The sequence below is a fragment of the Pan paniscus genome, chromosome 4 (assembly GCF_029289425.2).
Source record: "Pan paniscus chromosome 4, NHGRI_mPanPan1-v2.0_pri, whole genome shotgun sequence".
Lineage (NCBI taxonomy): Eukaryota > Metazoa > Chordata > Mammalia > Primates > Hominidae > Pan > Pan paniscus.
This window is the reverse complement of record NC_073253.2, coordinates 143,780,789-143,804,080: the sequence shown is the minus strand read 5'-3', so window position 1 is coordinate 143,804,080 and position 23,292 is coordinate 143,780,789. Positions and strand designations below refer to the sequence as shown.

At 39.3% G+C, this 23,292-nt stretch overlaps 1 protein-coding gene across 4 annotated transcripts in view; it reads left to right on the top strand.

Annotated features, from left to right (window-relative positions):
• HTR4 (5-hydroxytryptamine receptor 4) overlaps positions 1 to 23,292 on the top strand; it is a 329,389-nt gene that overhangs the window by 209,005 nt on the left and 97,092 nt on the right. For 3 of the 4 annotated variants that reach the window (XM_055112774.2, XM_008954466.4, XM_003829051.4), the window contains 2 exons: positions 12,344 to 12,469; positions 13,736 to 13,936. In XM_055112774.2, coding sequence (XP_054968749.2) covers positions 12,344 to 12,469; positions 13,736 to 13,936 — 327 coding nt within the window. Of the gene's footprint in view, positions 1 to 12,343; positions 12,470 to 13,372; positions 13,937 to 23,292 lie in introns of those variants that run through there. The other variant, XM_034960756.3, reaches the window with a different exon arrangement.

Sequence of the window (23,292 nt, the reverse complement as noted above, 5' to 3'; positions counted from 1 at the left end):
AAGAATTTGAAGACAAAGACAAAGTAGTTAGTGGGATAAAAGGGGTTGTGATAGTCTAGGAGAAGATGAAAGGAAGCCCTCTCCTAGGGTATTGAAGCAGATTGGAGAGAAGTGAAGGGATTTAAGAGATCCTCAAAGTAGATAATGACTTAGGTAAAGGAGAAGAAAAAAATGAGCAAGATGCTCAGTTTCTGGCGTGGTCAACCGGAAGGGTGTTGCTTTCCACTTAGTGAAAGAATCCAGAGGAATGAATGACTCCCAGTAAATAGGCTCCTTTTAGGCTCTTATAGGTCTTTGTGTCTTAATGCCATGTTCTTCTTTAGACCAAACATCTCTGGTTACAAAAGAGCAGGGGTCATGAGACTTTTTCATAAAGGGTCATAAAGGGAGTAAAGTTTCTCTTCGGGCCACAAAATCTCTCTCGTAATTACTCAGCTCTACTTTTGTAGTGTAAACTCAGCTAGAGGAACTACATAAATGATTGAGTGTGGCTGTGTTCCACTAGGACTTTATTTATAAAAACAGACAGCAGGCTGGATTTGGCCCAATGGCCATTGTTTGACTACTCCTGCAACAGCATAAAATTGAGCTGTTTCATCTCTCCTTTGGGCAAAGGATTTTTTGCATTATCAGAGGCAGAAGTAAGAAGAGAAACCATAGTACTTGGCAACAGCAAACCAAGATCCTGGCAAAATATGGAGAGCTGTATCCACTGGCAATTGGGCCTAGTGACAGAGGCCATCTGTTGCAAAGGAATGGAGAGCAGGTTACTATCAGAGTATGGGAAAGTCCACTTTTCCTTGAGTGCTTATGCTTAGGGTAAATGATTCACCAAAGTGGAGAGGGCATATGTGGTCCACATTTTTTCCCTGTGCTGAATTTCTCATAATCACAGGAATAATTTCGAGGAAATGATCAGCTGAGTATTGAAAACATGTCATGTGTTTTACCCCAAAGGAAGACATTTCTGTGCCTGGTGAGTGTATTCCTTAACAAGTGTGTGTAAAAAAAAAAAAAAATGTTTTCAACACAAACCAGAGACCCTAGACTGTGCACATATAAAGAAAAAATGATCTTGTAAAGAAAAGAAATCTATCTCTGTAGCTGTTGACTCAGTTCCACTTCTGGAAAACGGGTTTTCTTAAAGACAGACCACCTCTGAGGTCTAATTTACTAGCACTATTATTTGGCATTTCATTTCCAAGAAGAATTGAATCCTTAATGATTAACATGCTGTGCAGCAGTGGGTATCTCTCCAGATGTAGATCTCACCTTGCCTATCTATCCTGCCTTGGCTTTACATTCAGGCATGGCCTCAGAAAACAGTGTCTTTCATCCTGAAATCCTTTGTATTCCTTACAGCTTTTAACTCCATTATACTCTATACAGACAGATCCTCTTTGGGCTTTGAAGTTTGTTTCATGCCCAGTATGTGTAATATTTGAGGTTCTTGAAAAGTCTATTAAGATTTTGCCTCAAGAATTTTACTCTGCATGTTTGCAGTTCAAAACTACCTAACCTTCACCAGCTGTGCACCAACCACCTCCCTGCCCTCCTGTCCTTGTCTATAGGGTTTTCAAAAAAAATCAAACAGAATTATTTTAGAATTACATAAAAACTCCATTATATATAATTTCCATCCTATAAGGTTTATTCCTTTTTTCTCCTAGCATTTTCTATAGCCAGCACATTTTACAACACATATTAAGCTGTCATCATCAGTATTTTGAGTCTTAAGTTTCTAGACAAAAAGCAAAATTTTAGCATGTGTTTTTTTAAAGGAAATATATTCACTTCTAAGTAAGCATGTTTAAAATTTAGTAGGAGAAATACTGGACTTGCAATAAAAATATGTGGGTTTAAATCCCAGCTTCACCACTTAATAGTTACAAAATATTACGTCTCTTAACCATGCTGAGCTCCAGCCTCTTCTGAAAAGGGGGCATCATGATATTACATCACATGATAATGATAATTATGAAGATTGAATTAGCCAACATGAAAAATCTTCCAGGTGCATTGTTTGCCATATGGTAGGTGTTCAGTACATCAATGTCAAAATCAACCCACTTCCAAGGAAGACATTTCAAAGTGAGAAGCAGAAGAAAATAATTTGCAAAGGCAGAATGGAGGTTAAGATTAAGGGCATCCCTTGTAAGGTTCTAGGTCAGTGGTCCTCAAAGTATGGTCCCAAGACCAGCGTCGACTTCAGCATTACCTGGGAACTTGCTAAAAATGTAAAATTTTGGTCTTCACCCAAGATGCACTAAATTAGAAAGTGTGGGTGGGTTCAGCAGTCTGTGTTTTAACCCAGCCCTCCAGATGATCCTAGTGTTTGCTGGTGATTTTGAAGCACCACTGCTCTGATGCTTCATATTATGGAATAAGGCTATGCAAACTATCTTATTTAATCCTCCTCTTTTTTTTTTTTTTTTAAAGCTTTCTGTAAAAAAGAAAAAAGAAAAGAAAAAACGTTAACTGGGAGACCTGAGAACTTAGTACAAGAACCCAAAGTAATATAAGCCAAATCATAAGAAATATTTTCTCCCTCAGAAAGGATTTCCACTTAAGTCAAAATATAGGATTTCAAATAAGTGTAACATCTAGAACACACCTAGAATATGGAAACAAATGAAGACCACACAGATGAGAACAAACAAGCAATTTATTCAGAGCATGATAAAGCAAGAGGATCAGCCACCATCCTTAGAATTTAGCAAAGTCTCAAAGACAGGCAGGGGAGTAAAAAAGCTTTATAAGCGGGGAAAAGAAGGCTTCTGCTATCTTCTGATTGGAGGTTGTTGGCACACAGAAGCAGGAGGTGCACTAACAAGCAGTGAGGCATCTCACGTAATTGCTTTGGGGAGCAGTGTCTTTGGCATTCTGTTGTTAGTCTTGAGTTGGAAGCAGGTAAGAGGGTTAAAAAAGGGGGAAGCTAGCTCGCAGTCATTGAACCAGTCCTGATCGTTCTGGGCTGGCTGCCAGAGATTGTCCATCGGAGTTTTATTGTTACACATGGTCTGGCCATTGTCCATTTGTATGTTTAGTCTCTCAAGAAACCTAGGGGGAAAGAGTGCATATATTTAAAGGAAATGATATATTCTTTAAAACAATTACATAGTATTGCTCAGGTTATTTGTTATAAGGAAAAACAACACACTCATGGATTCTGTTATTTCTATTTTAAATAAAGAAGTATTTGAAAAATCAATTTACATAAGTCATATTAGCAATGCGATTATTATCTGAGTTTGTCTCTCCTATATGTTAAACTCAGATTTTGTTCATGGCCAGTAATAAAGGTAATGAAGAAGCCACACGCATATAATTACAGATGGTCCCCGACATGATGGTTTGACCTAAGAATTTTTTACTTTACCATGGTGTAAAAGCAATATGCATTCAGTGGAAACTGTATTTCCAATATTGAATTTTGATCTTTTCCAAGGATAGCAATATGCTGTATGATACCATCTTACCTAGCCTGGCAGCAGCAGTGAGCTCCAACTCTCAATCAGTCAGGTGATCACGAAGGTAAACAACCTACGCTCTACAGAGTAGTCTGCTGCCAGATGACTTTGCCCAACTCTAGGCCCATGTAAGCTTTCTGAGCACATTTAAGGTAGGCTAGGCTGTTACAATGTTCTATAGGTTAGGTGCATTAAATGCATTTTCCATTTACAATGTGCTCAACTTACAATGGGTTTACTGGGAGGTAACCCCATCATAAGTCTAGGAACATCTGTACTTGTAATAAATGATGTATACTGTCAAAACAAAAATTGCACTGGATGAAGTTAAGCAGGTAAAGATGACTTTTTTCTTTTCCAAGGCTATGGCAATAGGGAGAGAGACCAGAATGCAATCTGACTTCAACTTCACTACAACAAAGGACAGGAGGGTTTTTAAGAAATAGAGTGGGGGGAAGGGATTACCTAATGTGCTACCTAATTAGCCTTACCCAAAGGATAAGTAAACTTTCTCATATCTTCACGACAAGGGATGGTTTTACAACTTGGAGCAAGGTGTCCACCTAAGTTAGGCTGTTCGCTCCTACAGACTGAGAGATAGGAGCACTATATTTCTTGATGATTTCCTTTCAAAGGGAAAGGAAAAGTTCTTGAGAATGACAGTCCTAGCTTGTAAAACTGGTGAGTATCTTTCATTTACATCTCAAAGTGTTAGAGAAAGAATTTGCAATTACAAATTTTCTAAAGTAAATGCTCTAAGAAAAGGGAGTTCAGAGCCTGGAGTCAGGAAGAAGGCTGTCTAAAGTTTAGTCAAGCTGAGTGGAACGTTAAGGCCCTCTTGGTTAATATTCATTCTCTTAGCAGTATAGAAACCAACAGGGACCTTACATTTAAGGTTAATAAAATTCTCACTAGAAAAAAAAATTCAATTTTAGACAGGCTCTCTTGTAAGTCAGAATGCCCTTGTACTCGTCTCCTAACTGTTGATTGGTAAGAAAATGAAACATTATTTTCTTTAATTTAAATGTAATTCCTTTGCAAAAGACTGTGCAGGGCTGGGCAGGAAGGGTGAAAAAAATACTTAGATAGGGAGTATGGGATCTTTTGTGGATGTGCTGTGTATATTTTCAAGAATATTTCTTGTGTACATGACACTCCTAACAGGTGGGAGAGGAGGCACTTACTGCGGAGATCATTGGTGCAATGGTGGAGCCCTCTGGTCTAACATAATTTTATTGCAAAGTTCGATACATAAAAAGATAAAGAGAAAAAGTACTCTAGTTTCCCTGCCTCCTTGCTTCCTGTCATTCTTAGGAGTGATCTTGAAGTAGTTCCAGGGAAGTATCTATAATATATATATTTATATATTCCTAATATATGTATTATATAATATATTATATATATATATTATACATACATATATTCACTTGAAATGTTCCTCTTGGCTTCCAAAATACCACTCTCATCTGATGTCCCCAGAACATCCTGGATAGTCTTTCGCAGTCTCCTCTGCTGGTTCTACGTTCTCTACTGCACATCTCAGTACTGCCGTTCATCAAGACCCTGACCCTCTTCTTGGGTGATCACATCCTTCCTCAGTTCTCTAAATCCCATAGAAGTGCTGGCAATTCCAAGCGTGTATCTCCTGCCCAGTCATCCCTCTGAGCTCCAGACACACACACATCCAATTGCCTACTTGACGTCTTCACTCGAATGTCCTATAGGTATCTCACACTTAATGTGTTTCACCATCTCATTAAATTGTACCAACATTTATTCAGATATGCAATTCTAAAATATGGCGTTTATTTGTGCTTCTTCCCACTCACTCATGGAATCTATTTTTCTTATCTATCTCTTTACTCCCCAAATAAACCTTTATTCCACCCACTTCTCTCCATCTCCCCAGCCACCATGCTACTTTTAACTACCATCTTCTTTTACCTGGACTCCCGCAGAAACCCCTGGCATATTATCACCCCTGCCCCCATGTCATTACTCTGCTTACATCACTTCTGTGTCTTCTCATTGATCTTCCAATAGAACATAAACTTCTCCCTAGAGCACAAAAAAGCCCTCAGAGTCTGAATTCGGACTACTTGTCTGAGCTCATCTCAGATGCTTGTCCCTTGCTCATTTCCCCTGTGATAGTGAACATGAAAAATCTTTTCTGTCTCAGGGCTTTTGCAGTTGCTCTTCCCTTTAAATGCAATGCACTTCTCCTGGTTCCTCTGACTTCCCAATTCCCTGCATACATCAGAACTCAGTTGACTGTCACCTCCAGTATTTCCCAACCACCTAACACTTCTCTCTAAGCCAGCGTGTTTTCTATCATAATGTCATGTTTACACCTTTTCTACTTTGCTACTCCACCTGTGACTCAGGAACCAGCAGCATCAGCAATGCCTACGGGTCTGTGAGAACTGCAGAATCCCAGACCCTGCCTCAGCCTTAAAAAAATCAGAATCTGCGTTTTATCAAGATCCTCAGTGGATTAATATAAACATTAACATTTGGGAAATGGAACTGGGAAGAACTGATCACAAACTGTATTTATTTCTTTAATTGTGCATTTGCTTATGTCTGTTTCCATCCATACTGTGAACCCCATGAGGTCAGGAAATTTGTCCATTTTCTTTACTATTGAATCTAGTACTCAGCACAGTCCTTGGTATATAGTTGGCACTCAATACATATTTGATGAATAAGAAATTTAATCTAACTTTCTCAATTGATCCATGAAGAAACTGAGGCTCAGAAAAGTCAAGTGAATTTTTTGAAGTCATACAGCTGTTTATGAACAAAACCAATGCAAAAAGCCCACAAAAAATAACAACAAAGGCTGGGCACGGTGGCTCATGCCTGTAATCCCAGCAATTTGGGAGGCCGAGGCGGTCAGATCACCTGAGGTCAGGAGTTTAAGACCAGCCTGACCCACATGGCGAAACCCTGTCTCTACTAAAAATACAAAAATTAGCTGGGTGTGGTGGCAGGTGCCTGTAATCCCAGCTACTCGGGAGGCTGAGGCAGGAGAATCACTTGAACCCAGGAGGCAGAGGTTGCAGTGAGCTCAGATTGTGCCACTGCACTCCAGCTTGGGGGACAGGGCAAGACTCTGTCTCAAAAATAAATAAATAAATAACAACAAAAAATGTTCTTGACTCTCCAGAAAGTATGAGAGAGAGAGAATGTGTGTGTGTTTGACAAAGTATAACCTAAGATTTCCTTTGCTATTGTCTCTATCATTATTAATAACAATAATCACTTATTTATCATACTTTATCATTCACAGTCCATTTTCACATATACTAACCTATGTGGAAATTTACCCAGAATTTGTGTCTTTATATTTTCTTTCATGAAGAGCAGAGAAAATGGCAAAACCAGCCCACAAGTTTGTGGAGTTTATTAATGGATCAAAAGATCATGGAGAAAGCAAAAAAGAAGAGAAAGTAAAATTTCTCATAAGAATAGCTGTCAACGAACCAATTTAGTGGAGTGGACAGCTCTTCAGCCAGATGAAAGCTATCCAGTTGTGGTTGACAGGATTGCTTGAGGGTGTCAGAGGCAACCCAAGGACCTAACATGAATTTTGCAGAAGTGGTTTGGAATTTATTTTAATTGTCATTACTGGACTTACTTTTAGTTCAATGGACAGTTCTGCCTAATTAAAAAAGCTTCCTCTATGCTTAAATTTTGCTCGTCACTCCTAGTTTAAAGTTAAGCTATTTCTAACTCCTAATTGGCATGCCACAAATGAACCATTACATTGAACTTGGTGCTCTCTAACCCTGACATTCCCACTTGGTTCAAAATGTACCTTCTCTGGAGCCAGAGATGTTCATCACAGACGCTCTGAATCTGTTTTCTTCTTTTACAAGAGGAAAGACAGTATAAGAAAGATTATTCTTATGGTCGTAGTGGTGTTGATGGAGAATTCATGTTATAAGGATATGTTTAAATCATAGTCCATAGACAAAAAAGCGACCTAAAACAGCCAGGCCAGCCTGCCCCCAATATAGGAGCCCTGTACAGTATCTTGATATGTGGTCATCCAGGAATTCTTTTTTTATATAATGCTAAAATATAAATAATAAAATTTATTATTAATATATAAAATAAGCATTTTAAGCATATAATTTAGTGATATTAAGCCCCAAAAGAGAATGAGATCATGTCCTTTGCAGCAACATCGATGGAGCTGGAGGCCATTATCCTAAGAAAACTAACAGAGGAACAGAAAATCAAATTCAGCATGTTCTTACTTACAAGTGGGAGCTGAACACTGAGTACATTACAGACACAAAGAAGGGAACAACAGACACTGGGACCTACGTGAGGGTGGAAGGTGGGAGGAGGGTGAGGATCAAGAAACTACCTATCAAACCATGCTTATTATATGGGTGATGAAATAATCTGTACACCAACCCCCCTGTATAACAAACCTGCACATGTACCTCTGGACCTAAAATAAAAAGCTAAAAAAAAGAACATTCACAGTGGTGTGCAACCATTACAACTATCCACTTCCAGAATTTTTTCATCATTCCAAACACTCTATAATTCTTAAATGATAACTCCGCATTCACTTGTGCTCCCTGTCCCTGATAACTACTTTTCTATTTTATTTCCCTATGAATTTTCTGAGTCTAGAATCCTTATGTAAGTGGAATCACAATACTTCTCCTTTTGTGTGTGATTTATTTCACTTATTTATTTGTTTCATTTATTTTTAAGGTTCATCCATGTGGTAGCATGTATCAAAACTTCATTCCTGGCCGGGCGCGGTGGCTCATGCCTGTAATCCCAGCACTTTGGGAGGCCGAGGCGGGCGGATCACCTGAGGTCAGAAGTTCGAGACCAGCCTGACCAACATGGAGAAACCCCGTCTCTACTAAAAATACAAAATTAGCCAGGCATGGTGGCATATTCCTGTAATCCCAGCTACTTGGAAGCCCGAGGCAGAAGAATAACTTGAACCCGGGAGGCAGAGGTTGCGGTGAGCCAAGAGCACGCCATTGCACTCCAGCCTGGGCAACAAGAGCGAAACTCCGTCTCAAAAACAACAACAACAACAACAAACTTTATTCCTTTTTATAGAGAAATAAAATTTTGTAGTATGTATATACCACATTCTATTTATTCACTTATCTATTAATGGAAACTTGGGCTGTGTTCACCTTTGGGCTCTTGTGAATAATGCTGCTATAGACTGTTGATATACAAGTGTCTGTTTGTATCCCTGCTTTCAATTCTTTCGGGTGTACCCCTGGGATTGAATTGGGGGATCACATAGGCATTCTATATTTAACCTTTAGAGAAACCATCAAACTTGTTTTTCACAGTGGCTGTAGCATTTTACATTCCCGCCAGCAATGCACAAGTGTTTCCATTTCCCCACATTCACACCAACACTTGTTATTTTTTATTCGTTGTTTTATTTTTTATAATTGCCATCCTAATGAGTGCAAATTAGTATCTCATTGCCATTCTGGTATTCTTAAACACTTTCTGTGCCAGGGAACACAAAACAACACCAGGAAGCTATTGCAGATCAATTTTAATTGTTAGAAGGCTCTTATTATCTGGTACTAAATCTTGCCTCCCTGTCAGTGACTCTAATTCATTACACATCAGAGTCACTTGGGAGCTTTTAAAAATTTCTCTATCCAAGCTGCAACTCAGACCAATTAAATCAGCACCTCTGAGGGTGGATTCCCAGAATCAGCATTTTTTTAAGGCTCCTCGGGTAACTTAAATATGCAGGTAAGGCTGGGAACCACTGCTTAAAGTTCACCCACTGGTCTTAGTTAGCCTCACAACCTGTGATAACCTTATCATTGAACCTTCTCTGACATCCTTTATTAAATAGCCAGTCTGCAATCCCCCACAGGCCATCCAGTCCTCCTTACCCTCCTAGATATTTTTTTTTGCCATGGACTGTACTATCAGCTGACACCCTACATACTGTCTCATGCATCTGTTTATTGTCTGTTTTGCTCTCTGTTTTGCTTATTGCTGTTTCCCTAGGACATACAACAATGCCTAACACAGAGTAGGTGCTCAGAAATTGTTAAATGAATGAATATGTGAATCTACTCTTATTTCAAATGACAGCACTCAGATAGCTGCAAGTAGCTTTTGCATTTCATCTCTGGGCCTTCTTTTCTCTAGGTGAAATCTCTATACTTTCAACCAGGCTTCAAAGACATTGAATAATAAATATAACCATTATGAGCACAATATATCTCTCTTTCACTGAATCAGCAAGTAATTGAGCACTTACTATGTAATGTATCACCTACATATATAATATTAATACATAGCATTTCATGTACATTAATACATACTCTAGACTAGATATTGTGCCAGACACTGGAGATTGTAGTGAAAAAGATAACAAAAGTCAATCTGTGGAATTGGGGCACAGACAACAATCAATAACAGAATTCATTTCAGATAACAGTAAATGCTGTAAAGAAAATGAAAAATGTTTGTTGGCTGTGGTACATTAACTGGGGGTTAAATTTAATCTGAGGCCTGAATGACAAGAAGTCTGTCACTGAAGAATCATTCCAGGAAGAAGGCACCTCAAATACAGAGGCCCTGGGGGTGGAAGAGATGAGTTTCAGGGGGGCCGTTAGTCTCTAAGAAGGACAGGGAAGAGAACCACCATCACCTCCTTTGTTAGTGCTTTAACTCAACTAACATGACCTAAGATCAAATGAGTTTTTGGTGGCCACATCAGCCTATTAAGGTCTTTTTTCTAAGAGTACAGTTTTCCTCATTGAATTAAATCTTCCCTATCTGATATTTGTACTGTTGATAGTTAGAACTTAAGTGTAGAAGGGTGATTTAAATAAGCATATCTGGAATTTCTTTTCATCTGAACCTCAGTCATAAACAATCTATCAATCTGCCTATAAAAATACTTCTCAGCTGAATGGAGGGACTTTCTCATTCTCCAACCACTGCCAGACTGGTTCCTCATTCCCTTTGGCCCCTTGTCTTCTGTGCCAGCTTACAGAAGTTCTGGACAAGGCCAAAGCCAGGACTTTGCAGGCTGCTTCCATTTGGAGAGGGCATGCACCTTAATTTTCAGTCAAAAGAGCTCAGGAAAGACAGAGAATTCTTTATTTTTGGAACTGTGTGTTCTCAGTGGTGGGCTCACAGGACAAGCAGCCTCTCCCAGACCAGCCACTAGCACGCTCTGACAAGTCAGCTCTTCTTTTCTGGGTCCTGGTTTTCCCATATTCAAATGTGGGGTTTGGGTCCAGGACAAACTTGTCTAACCCATGGCCTGTCGGGGCACAGGCAGCCCAGGACAGCTTTTAATGCAGCCCAGCCCAATTTATAAACTTTCTTAACACATTATGAGATTTTTTTGCAATTTGTTTTTTAGCTCATCAGCCATTGTTAGTGTTAGTGTATGTTATGTGTGACCCAAGACAATTCTTCTTCCAATGTGGACCAGGGAAGCCAAAAGATTGGACACCGCTGGTCTAAGAGTTTTAAGATTCTTTGAAACTTCATTAAAAAGAACATTTTATTATACTATAAATCCCTATAGCTTCTGAATATTAATCTGCAGATATGCTTTCATTGAAAAGGGATCTTCATTTTCAAGTTAATAAAACAAAATGCTGAGTTTACATGGGGAAGGCAACATTTGTAGACTAAATCAGATGCTGAACTTGACAAGAACACAAATTTGAACTGGGAAAACAATGACATATTGTGGGCACTAAAAGAAATGATCAGGGTGGTGAAAGGAGCCACTGAGCTTATTTATTGGCTACTATCTCTCCAACAGACTTCACAGAATCTGAATTCAATTTGTCCAGGTGAACTGATGTAAGAACAACCATCACACCACAATCTTTTCTCTCTGGGAGAACCTACCTGTAAGCAGAAGCTTCTACATGGGCTGGAATGGGACACTGTAACAAGATGGCTTTGCATTCAGGCCAAGTAACTGTATGAATGCAAAGTAACTTGCTCAGTAACAACCAGTTCAAGTTGCTACTGAGCAAGCAGTGGGCTCCTTGCTGATGTTTATAGAAGCCAATACTATGGCCCTGGCTTTTGAGGAAAAAAAAAAAAGGCTTCATTGTAAGTTGATCGGCAAGGAAGCAGGAGGCAACGCTCAAATCTGTCCCCCTGAGCTGGGGGCTGTGGCAGGTTTTATAGGTAGAGGGTAATAAGGTGTGATCTGATTGGATCTTGTGATAAGTTAATGCCAAGAGGTATGATCTGACTGGATTATGCCACAAGGTGATGCTAAGGCTCTATATGATTGGATCATGGATCATGCCATGAGACGTCCACTTCTTTATTTGGTCCCCATGCCTTGGTCCAAGCACTTAGGTTCCACCCTGTGGTTGCATGCTTGGTTCATCTGGGCCTGGTCAGTTTAACTTGCAACCTGGGGGTCCATGGCAACTAAAACACAACTCACCATTTTATACACAAAGTTGGACCAAATTGGGCTGCTCCTGCAGTTGCAAAATTACTATCATTCATTCACTCAGCTTTTGCAATCTAGTTGAGTAGGTGCACAAAACAGGCATCAACTACATATGTCTGAATGCTAGTTGAACTAAATGCCCTGAAGGAAAGCCACAAGTGCTTGGATGGAAAATAACCTGTTAATTCAGCTCTCTAAGCCTCATACTCTTCTTATGTAGGAGCTAACCAGGATAAAATGTCAAGCGACAGGTTCAGATTTTGGTGTACATTAAACGCATGATAAATATATGTGTCATCAGCTGATGGTGAAGTTACCTTTCTGAAGGTCAATGATGAAAAGATGAATTTTCCTTCTTGTGTCCCAGAGTTTCATTCAATTCTTTGTGCTTGTGTGTGTCTTTCAGTTCTGAGGAGGGTTTCAGGTCAGTGGAGAAGGTGGTGCTGCTCACGTTTCTCTCGACGGTTATCCTGATGGCCATCTTGGGGAACCTGCTGGTGATGGTGGCTGTGTGCTGGGACAGGCAGCTCAGGTGAGCAGCAGGAGGGAACCTTTTGAGGAAACATGGGAGTTCTGAGATGTCCCTAGAGAGTTGGGTGTGAACATTTCTATTATAATTTGTAATTAAGAAAGAAAACATTCATGGGAACAACATTTTAAAAATAAAAGGGGAGAAAAAGGGATTGCAATTAATTCTACAACTCTAATACAACCAATGTAAACATTTCAGTGTATTTCCATCCTGTCATTTTTTTCTTTGTCAAATGTGTTTATAGTTGTGATCACTATATATACAATTGTTGAGAGCACATATAATCTAACCTCCCCATTTTATTAATGGTTTAGGGAAGATGTGGCTGACAAGGGACAGATCTAGAAATTAAACCTGTGTTTTTTGCACTTCTACCTCATCAGTCTCAACCCTGGCTGCAATTAGAACCACCTGAAGCACTTTTAAAAACTATCATCGTGTGGTATTAGTATGTCTCATGTAGTATTTTGGACATAGTTTTATTTAAAAAGTGATTTATTGCTAAAGTTCAAATCTAATCAGGCATCCTGTATTGTATCTGGTAATCTTTGAGGGGAGAGGTGTTAACTCCCCAGGGTGCCTGAACTAACTGATCTTGGGTGAGACCTCAGCATCAATACTTATCAAAATGCGTCAGGTGATTCTAGTGTACAGACTGGGATGAGAGCCTCTGGGCCATAAGAGGGTATAACGAAGCAGTTCCTCCCTAAGTAAGACATCCACACATCTAATGATGATGCAAATAAAGTGTAAAAGCGCAATTCTGACCAGTGTTATAAATGTGAGTACACAGTAGCCAGTCTACTAGTGTAAAATGGTGGACTGTGACTACAGTCACAGGGCATACCTTGGGAGAGTTTCCTGAGAATGCCCGACCAAGGACTGACGGGTGGGTGGGATTAACCAGGCAACCGTTGGAAGAAAGAACATCTGCATTGGCCCTCAAAAGGGACCTGTATGTGCAGGGAAACTCAGATTAGGGCAGGGTGGCCAGAAGGGGGAGGAAAAAAGGTTTTGGTATAAGGTAGGTCTGGAGAAGTCAGGAGAGGCTGGACCACGCTGGGTCTTCTCAGCCATGTTACAGAAGGGGAAATTGAATCTCACGGAATACACTAAGCATGTGACTTTTTCTTTCCTCTTTCCCCCTCCCTTCTTTTCTTCTTTCTTTGTTTCCCTTTTCCCTGTTTTTTCTCTTGATCTCTTCTCCCTCCCCTTTTTCCCTTCATCCCTCCCCCTGCCTCTTCTCTTACACTTTTTCACTCACAGGAAAATAAAAACAAATTATTTCATTGTATCTCTTGCTTTTGCGGATCTGCTGGTTTCGGTGCTGGTGATGCCCTTTGGTGCCATTGAGCTGGTTCAAGACATCTGGATTTATGGGGAGATGTTTTGTCTTGTTCGGACATCTCTGGACGTCCTGCTCACAACAGCATCGATTTTTCACCTGTGCTGCATTTCTCTGGATAGGTAAGGACAGAACAATGTGCATAGCGGAGCTCCATGCTGGAGACATGACTTGATGGATATTGGGCAGTGTCTGCCTTTTCTTATTCATTAGAAGAAATGAATCTCAGAGAGGTAAATTTGATAATTCAGTTATACAGTCATTCTCCAGCCTTTGCAGAGGCCCCCTTTTTAGTCAGGCCCTCTCTGAGGCACTGTAGATGCACAGATTAGTAAGACCTATAACTTGTCTGCAAGGAGTTTGCAATCTAAATAGCAATAGATGTCAGCAATCAAGTTTATTGTAGAGCTCTAAATTTTATACTGATGGCATGAACAAAATTCTGAAGAAGCTGAGCATCAAGAATGAGTACATCTTCCCAGAGGGCAGCAGGGGTGGTTCAGAATGAAAATGCCCTATGTTTGAACATAACCTTTTCTTGAAAATATGTTTCTGTAATAATTTGATATACATATTTATGTATGTGCATATAATTGTGGAGACTCTTTTCCAGAAAGTTACAGTAAACTTCCTAATAATTTTATGATTTTTGGACCCAGATCTAGCATTTCATTCTTGTGGCATAATTTTATTTTCTTTCTTCATATTTGACTTCAGGAGACCTAATGATTTTCATCTTTGCCTCATTTGTTGCAGATTTATGTATTTATCACTTGTATCATCACTATTCATTTTCCAATTCCTGCTAATTTACATTTCATCATAAAGGTAGAATGCAATCTAAAGTCAGATGACTACACAAACATGCTGTTATCAATGTAGTAGTATCTTAGGGGTTAGCTCTCAGAAAAATGTGGGGTGCAAATCACATGTAATCAGAATTACCAGGGACAATGATTTCTTACTGTGTCTTGAGCAACCCAGCAAACCCAAGTTTTCCTCCAGTCTTGGGATAGATCACTTTTTTAAAATTTAGTTTTATTTATTCTTATTTATTTTTTATAGGGACAAGTCTCACTATGTTACCCAGGCTGGTCTCGAACTACTGTGCTCAAGTTATCCTCTGCCTTCAGCCTCCCAAAGTGCTGGGACTACAGATGTGAGCCATCGTGCTCAGACAATCACTGTTTTTTATTTTCATTTTCATTTATTTTTATTTATTTATTTATTTTTATATTTTATTTTATTTTATTTTTATTTTTTGAGACCAAGTCTTGCTCTGTCACCCAGGCTGAAGTGCAGTGGCGCAATCTCGGCTCACTGCAAGCTCCACCTCCCGGGTTCTCGCCATTCTCCTGCCTCAGCCTCCTGAGTAGCTGGGACTACAAGCGCCCGCCACCAGGCCCAGCTAATTTTTTGTATTTTTAGTAGAGACGGGGTTTCACCGACAATCACTGTTTTTTTTAAATTGAGGACTAGGAAAAGTAGTTGACTGAAACTAGAGATTGTGGTATATCTAACATACACACTTTTAAACACTAACATCATAGTCTTCCCAGAGAATTAATCACACTGGGGGAGGTACTTAGAGACTGAAACCAGCTGAGGGGACAGCAGGTTCATCTCCTCTTTCATGGGACATATGTGCATTGATTGGAATGGTAGTCATAATGGCCTGCTGTATTTAAATTGCTTTCTCTTTTGCTCTGCCAAGAACATATAGTTGAATATGCTTAAGTTAAATGCATGTATAATGAGACTCCACTCTATAGCTAGAGATAATGACTCTGGTAAAATTGAACTCATGGCAAGCAACCAGACCCATGGCATGGCATAGTTGGAAATTTGTGTTTATTAGCTTGTTTACAACAATCTGACTTTAGTACATGAAAGACTTTTAAAGACAGTCAGGATCCACTGCATGAAAGTTTGTATTATAGGAAATACAATGTACGGAAGTAGAAAATCTATGGAAATCCTGCTGGGTAACCTGCATATGATCATTGTTAAAATGAGTAGTGAGACTGAAAGTACTACAGGAATTTGGAGAAGACCAGGCAGGGGTGATGGGGGCAGCTGAGGTAACCTCAAGGCCTGTGTAAAAGCAGGAGTAAGAAAAAGAGCCAGTCAGCCAGGAAAAAAAATGGGAGAAAGTGTAGAATCAACTGTCTGTTGTGGAGAGTTTGCTGTGGGCAGCCCTGAGAGAAGGTCTGGAGGTTTCCTAGACAGGTTTGGCTTCAGATTTATGCCTACGTACTTTTCAAATCAGGAAACTTTTCCTGAGTAGGTATGAGTTGTCACGAAACAGGATGAATTGGTCATTAAGAACCATCTGCTTTAGAATTGAAGAGATTTGGGTTCAAATCCCAGCTTTTAAAATGTTTAGTTCTGGGAATGGCAATAAGTGATTAAGCCTTTCTGAGTCTAAGCCTTTCTTGTCTCTAAAACTTAGGGAGATAGCACCTATTTTATATGACTACAGTTAGGTATAAATTGGATAATCCATTTAAGGCATCACTTTGGCCCAGCTTGTCACAGTATTCCATGTTAGTGGATGTTGTTGTTCATGTCAGTTTCTTGTAACTAGCCACACAACTCATGATCTTTCTCATCAAACTTGCACCTCCTCAGTGAATAGCTGCTCCAACAGCTGCATCATCTAGAAACCAGGTAGTTATTCTGAGAGCAGTCTTTCCTTGCCTCCTACCTTTAAATAATGACAAGTCCTGCTCATTTTCTTTCCTAAAGAGATCCTAGTCTATTTCTCTCTATCAATCATCCAAAGTAATATCATTTCTTGAAGAAATCACTCAACACTTTCCTAATTATTCCCTCCAAATATGTTTTATTCCCTCCCCATCCACTTGTCACTCACAAGATCAAAAGCCATCCTTTTAAAATGCTGCTCTGATACTGTTGCTCCTTTGCTTAAAACCCTTCAGTGGCTATTCATTGCATTGAAGATCAAGACCAGACTCGTACAAGGTTTTTCACCCTCTGTTTCCTGTCCATGTCCCCAGCTTCCCTTCACCCCCTTCCTAACCTCACCTCCAGGCCCGAGTCACTTTGGCCTTCTTTCTAGTTCTCCAGGGCTCTCTGCTCAGCCACCTGAGGCCTTGGCTTTTCCCTCTGCCTGAAAACTTCCTCTGCCCCTCCTCTCCTGCATGTCTTTCAGATTTTAGCTAAATCTTCTCTTCTTTGCAGAAGTCTTCGCTGACTCCATCAAAACCATTTTTCTCCTTTGTAGAACTCAGTGTAATTATAGTTAAAATCAAGTCTATACTTTCTTCTTAAATGTCTTTCTATTCCAATGGGAGGAAGCTCAAGGCTACGAACAAGGGCAAGATCCCTGCCCTCAAAGAACTTGCATTGTTATGGGGAGGTTGACAATTAAACAGTCATTGCATAAGTACTTATTTAGGTATTTGACAAACACGATTGAACAAATGGAGTGGTCAGCACGTTCTCTTTGTGAGAGTCATGCCAATAATTCCATTTCATTCTCTGACAGTGTATGTCAAAAACTCCAATACCATAAGTAAGATATCAGATGCGGTTTCTTTCGTTTTATTTTCCTTGGGGAGCTTGGGGATCTTGCCTCCAGCTTGTCTCCAGCTTTCCCTGTCCCAAGAGCGTTCTCTCATAGTGCTGGAGGGTCCATCCTGAACATTACAGGGCAATGTTTTAGCCTGGAAGAGTATGGTTTTATTTATCATCTAGCTCTGTTTTTGCTGTGTCCTTCCCGTCCTAACAGTTTGGTTCAGCTGGGCTGGGCCAAAGCACAGAGTGAATGTCTCAATGAGGTGTGATGTCCTTGTTAGCCATGTTATTCCTGGCAGTATGCCATGTCCTTCTCTCTAGAGCTGCTACAAGTCTTCTGGGATCAATCATAACGGGTAGTTCCTTTGAGCAAGAGGGCTCACTTTAATTTGTAACTCTTCTCAGATGGCAGACTCCTGGATCAAAGCAAAATGTAGGACTCCTTTAGTACTACAAAATGCATTTTCCCAACTCCAATTCTCAGCTCACTGTGCTTCCTGGTGCTTTCAGAATTGAATTCTGTTAATAAGAATTTATTGCCTCCTTAAAAATAATTTCCAAAGCATAATTAAAATAAATGCACCATATAGTATGGGTCATAGGAGATCAAAAACTGGTTTAAAACCTTTAGAGTACAGTTGATTTTTTTAAGATCTAAAGTACTGTGGTGAATAAAAGCTAACCAAGTTGTCATAATAGAGTACTAGTTTTAAAAGTGGAATATAAGGCAGCCATTGAAAACCATGAGAAATAATAACGTGTGTTGTCCTAGAAATATAACACTGGTGTATTATGTTGGGGGAAAAAAAGCAACTGGCAGACTCTAATGTTTAGCATAATTCCACTTTTGTAAAATAAATATAGAGATGCATGTATCTGGGTTTACATGAGTGTGTGTGGAGAGAGAGAGAAAGAGAGAAAGAGAGAGAGAGAGAGAAAGAGAGAAAGAGAGAGAGAGAGAGAGAAAGAGAGAGAGATTGAGAATGAAAAAGAAAGATCATGAATGAATTTTCACCAAATCGTTAACAGGTGGTTATTTGAGGGGTAGGGCATACGGTGTAGTGCTGGCCAGAGTGGATGGTCAGTTAAATTGGGGTTGGGGGCCTTCAGTTTTACTAATTTCTGTAATACACATTTTAAACTTCAATTTTCCCTTTGCTAGAACGTAACCTTCTCAAATGCAAGTCCATCCACAATAGCCTTTTAACTGAAAATGTTGCTAGAATGGCACATTCCTCAGTTCTCTGAGAACATTCTGCTTCAGTGCTGGGAGTTCCCTCTGAGGTCAGAACAAGCCAGGGAGCATGGAAATCTTCCTGACCAGTGTGTTCTCTCTGCTTTCTCATCAAACACCCTCACATCTCCCTCTAAGGGAGCCCTCACCATCTCTTACGGGGTGCATCACTCCCACATTGGTCTTGGTTAACCTCCTCCCTGTTCACAAGCTTGTATTTGATTTTTTTCTAACAGTCCCTTTTCTAATCCTCACAGATTTTTTAAGTCACAATATTAATAATACCTGAGCATTGTAGAAAATGCCGTCAGTTCACAAGTAGAACATAATGTCCCCAATTCTTTCAATATCCACTTCCACAGCTGCATAACCTGAGGTAACCACTGTAAATAGCAACTGCCTATAAATGCCAGTGATTTCATATGTAATAAGCAGACCTATTTGAATATATTTTGAGTTTATGATATATGCCAGTGAGTTGCCTGAATGTAATGTTTTTACCAACTTGCTTATTGGATGATCTATTAGCAAGGTTTCTTTCAGCAGCATGCGGCAGATAATAAATTGATCGTTCAAATAACTGAAAAGTCTGGCTTCAGACATGGCTCTCTACAAGGATTTGAACAATGTCATTTAGTCTAACTTTGCCCCTCTCTAACTCTGTTTCCCTCTCCTCTTTGTCTCCATCTTGCCTTCTTGTTCTCCCTGTTTACTTCCCTCTCTGTTTCCCTATGTCTATTCCTCTCTTTCTATCTGTCCCTCTTTGTCCCTATGCTGTCCATCAGCTCTGGTTTCTTGTTAGATTTTTTTCTTAGGCTGGGTTCTTCCACCAGGAAAGAAAAATAGTCACAGTCAACAAATCTTAAACCATCCTTAACACATGAGTCCATAGGAAGAGAAACCTAAGTGTTGTTTCTCATGGAAGAATTTCCATTGGCTTTGCTTGAGTCAAACACTCTTCACTTAACCAGTCACTGTGGTGTGGAGATGACACATCCTAGTTACCGGGCAGAGGTCAGGCACCATGACTCCCAGCTTTACCAAAACCATATGGTGTGAAGAAATAGCAGTTCTCACTGGAAAGATGGGTGTTAGGCAGACAAGAAGAGGAGATACCAATTCCCCTTAGGCTGGCCAGACCCTACAGGTATCTTTATGGAGCCTCCACAACAAAACAGAGGTATATCATCCCCAAGTCCTCCCTATATTAGGCCAAATATTTCTAGATCCTTCTGCTGGCCTCATAAGCCATACTTTTCAGACTTTTAACCATTTTTATCCCCTTTCTCTGAACATGCTGTACTTTGTCCTTTACTTAGCATTAAATGTAATTCCCTTTTTTAAAAAAAAAGTCAATTTCACTTCCTTGAAGATAGTATTCTCTATAGTACTGCAAGATTCTTTTTTGGATACATCCAGCTGAATTGTCACCCTTCCTCTGCACAGCTCAAAAATTTGTTGTGTTTTATCGGCAAAATTCTCCAACAGTTTCTTAGTCTCCGATCCTCTTTTAAACAGGTTTACTTGTAAAACATACAATTCTTACTTCATGGTTGCATGTTTAATCTTGTGGTGGAGATAAATGTATCTGCATTTCTTAATGATCTCCCTGGAGTATAATTTGATTTTGTAATGTATAAATGAAAAGTGTCTGTCATTGTGAACTGTGTCACACAATTACATTTGTTTTCCCAATAGGATTGAAATGCATTTCACAAGGAAAGTATATTAAAAGTTTCTCCTTCTCACATACTCTTTTAGGGCAGGTTCAGGCTTTGTACATAATATTTGTTGAGTTGAATTTCATGCCAGAGGGTTTGAACTGTTATTTTTATATTCATTTCATCAAACATTTATGGAGTGCTTACTAATTACTATGAGTTGTTCTGGACATTGTAAATACAGTGGTGAATGATCAGAAAAACTCTGAATCATGGAACTTTTTGTCTAGTTGGGAATACAGACAGTAAACAGATAATTACAGTAAAATTGGTGACCATTGAATACTATAAGGAGAAGGAAAAAAAAAAAAGCTATTGGAGTCTGCTAAGTTGCAATCTCCAAAGCAGGGTAGGCTCCTGAGCAAGTGATGCTGATGCCGGGATCTGCAGGGGCTGTGGGTATCAGTAGGGGATAGGGAAGTTGGTGAGGCCTGGGGAGTGGCTGCTCCTGAAAATGCATGTGAAAACCCATAGGAAAGCCCTTGTTAACTAAAAGCTAAATTCTTAGCTCAGCTTTCACTGCTTTTCCAATGTGTTCTCAGTCTGATTTTCCTACCTCAACTCCTACCCATGAGTGATCTGTTATCATTCCCTGAATATATGTTTCCTCATAACTTCATGTTGCTACCTGTGCCCTGGGTTTCTTTTATTTTTCTGGCAAATATCCACCTTTCTTCAATACTCAGATAACACGTGTCACCTTCTCCAATGACTGTTGGGCTTCATTCATAAAAATTTGTCATTTCTTCCTCCAAGCTCCCATGGAGTATTGAATCAAAGCATCGTGGTTAATAGAAGTTTCTTATTATGTGCGTCTCAATAATTGTTTGATTTGTCTGCCTTGCTCCAGAATATAAAATTCTTGAGAGTAGGCCTTATCATCTATTCTTGTGTTTTTCTTTCTGGAACATAATAGCTGTTCCATGCATGTTTGGCTGAGCACAGAATGCTGAGATGTGACTTGTGGTTGTTTGTATGATGCTGGGGTTGGTTTCTCTGTCCTCATAGAACTCTTAATATAGAAAGTGGTTAAGAATGAGACCTGAGGTACTAGGCTGCTTAGATTCAGTCACAGCTTGACTGGTTGTCAAGTGTGTGATCTTGGAGAAGTGACAAAGGTTTTCTGGACTTTGTCTTATCTGTAAAAATTGTGTTATTAATAGAAAATCCCTTCCCTTCTCTTTTAGGACTTGTGAGGAATAAATAACTAAGTGTTTATTGTTCAGTTAATAAACTGAATAATGCATAGACCAGTGCATGGTACTTGGTAAGTGTTTGATTAATGTTAGCCACAAGGACTATTCCATTATTGTTTTCCTCTCTAAATGCAAATTCCTAGTGGCTGTAGCAAGGGCCTTCCCAGACACTGATAGTCATCTTGTTATTTCTGACTCATAGCTGAGTGCCCTTGAAGGTTAGATCCTTAGCCTTCCAGCCCTGAGTATGTCCCCTCTTTCCTTTGGAAACCTCACTTATCCCATGGCTTCACTTGCACCTCTGCTCTTGTTTCTCCCTCACCCCTTTCACACACTGGGCTCTGGGGTTCTATCTCTGTCTGCTCAGCATCTTGCCTTAAACATCTTTCTGTTTTCTCAAACCTCAGTGTGCTCGAGTAGACATTTTTATTGTAAACTAATACTGTATCCTCTTCCACATTGTATATTGAAGGTGAATCTATTAGTTATCTTTCAGACATCGAAACACAACTTTTTGAAGTCATCTTTTACTTATCTCCCATGATCAGCTGGATGCCAAATCACACCTATTTTTTATAAATATCTTTTTTAAAATTTTTATTTTATAAAAATTATATATAATATTATATATATATATGTATATATATATATATATAACCTAAAATTTTATTTTAGGTTTGGGTGTATATTTGAAGATTTGTTACATAGTTGAACTGTGTCACAGGGGTTTGTTGTATAGATTATTTCATCACCCAAGTATTAATAAGCCCAGTACCTAATATGATTTTCTACTCCTCTCCCTCCTCCCAGCCTCCACTCTTAAGTAGACGCAATGTCTTTTGTTCCCTTTTTTGTGTTCATGAGTTCTCGTCATTTAGCTCCCATTTATAAATGAGAACATGCAGTATTTGGTTTTCTCCTTCTGCATTAGTTTCCTAAGGATAATGGCCTATAGCTCCATCCATGTTCCTGCAAAAGACATGATTTTGTTATTTTTCATGGCTGCATAGTATTCCATAGTGTATATGTACCACATTTTTGTTATCTAATCGGTCATTCATGGGCATTTAGGTTGATTCTATGTCTTCACCATTGTGAAGGGTGCTGCAATAAACATTTGGGTACATGTGTCTTTATGGTAGAACGATTTATATTCCTCTGAGTATATACCAAGTAATGGGATTGCTGGGTTGAATGATAGTTCTGCTTTTAGCTCTTTGAGGAATTGCCATAGTGCTTCCACAATGGTTGAACTAATTTACACTCCCTCCAACAGTGTATAAATGTTCCCTTTTTTCCTCAACTTTGCCAGCATGTGTCATTTTTGACTTTTCAATAATAGCCATTGTGACTGGTATGAGATGGTATCCCATTGTGGTTTTGATTTGCATTTCTTTAACGATCAGTGATATTGAGCTCTTTTTTATATGCTTGTTGGCAGCATATATGTCCTCTTTTGAAAAGTGTCTGTTCATGTCCTTTGACCATTTTTTAATGGGGTTGTTTGACTTTTTTATTGTAAATTTGTTTAAGTTCCTTATAAATGCTGGATATTAGACCTTTGTCAGATGCATAGTTTGAAGATATTTTCTCCCATTCTGTAGGGTCTGTTTGCTCTGTTGATAGTTTCTTTTGCTGTGTAGAGGTTCTTAAGCTTAGATCCCACTTGTTAATTTTTGCTTTTGTTGTGATTGCTTTTGGTGTCTTCGTAATGAAATCTTTGCCTGTTCCTATGTCCAGGATGGTATTACCTAGTTTCTCTTCCAGAGTTTTTATAGTTTTGGGTT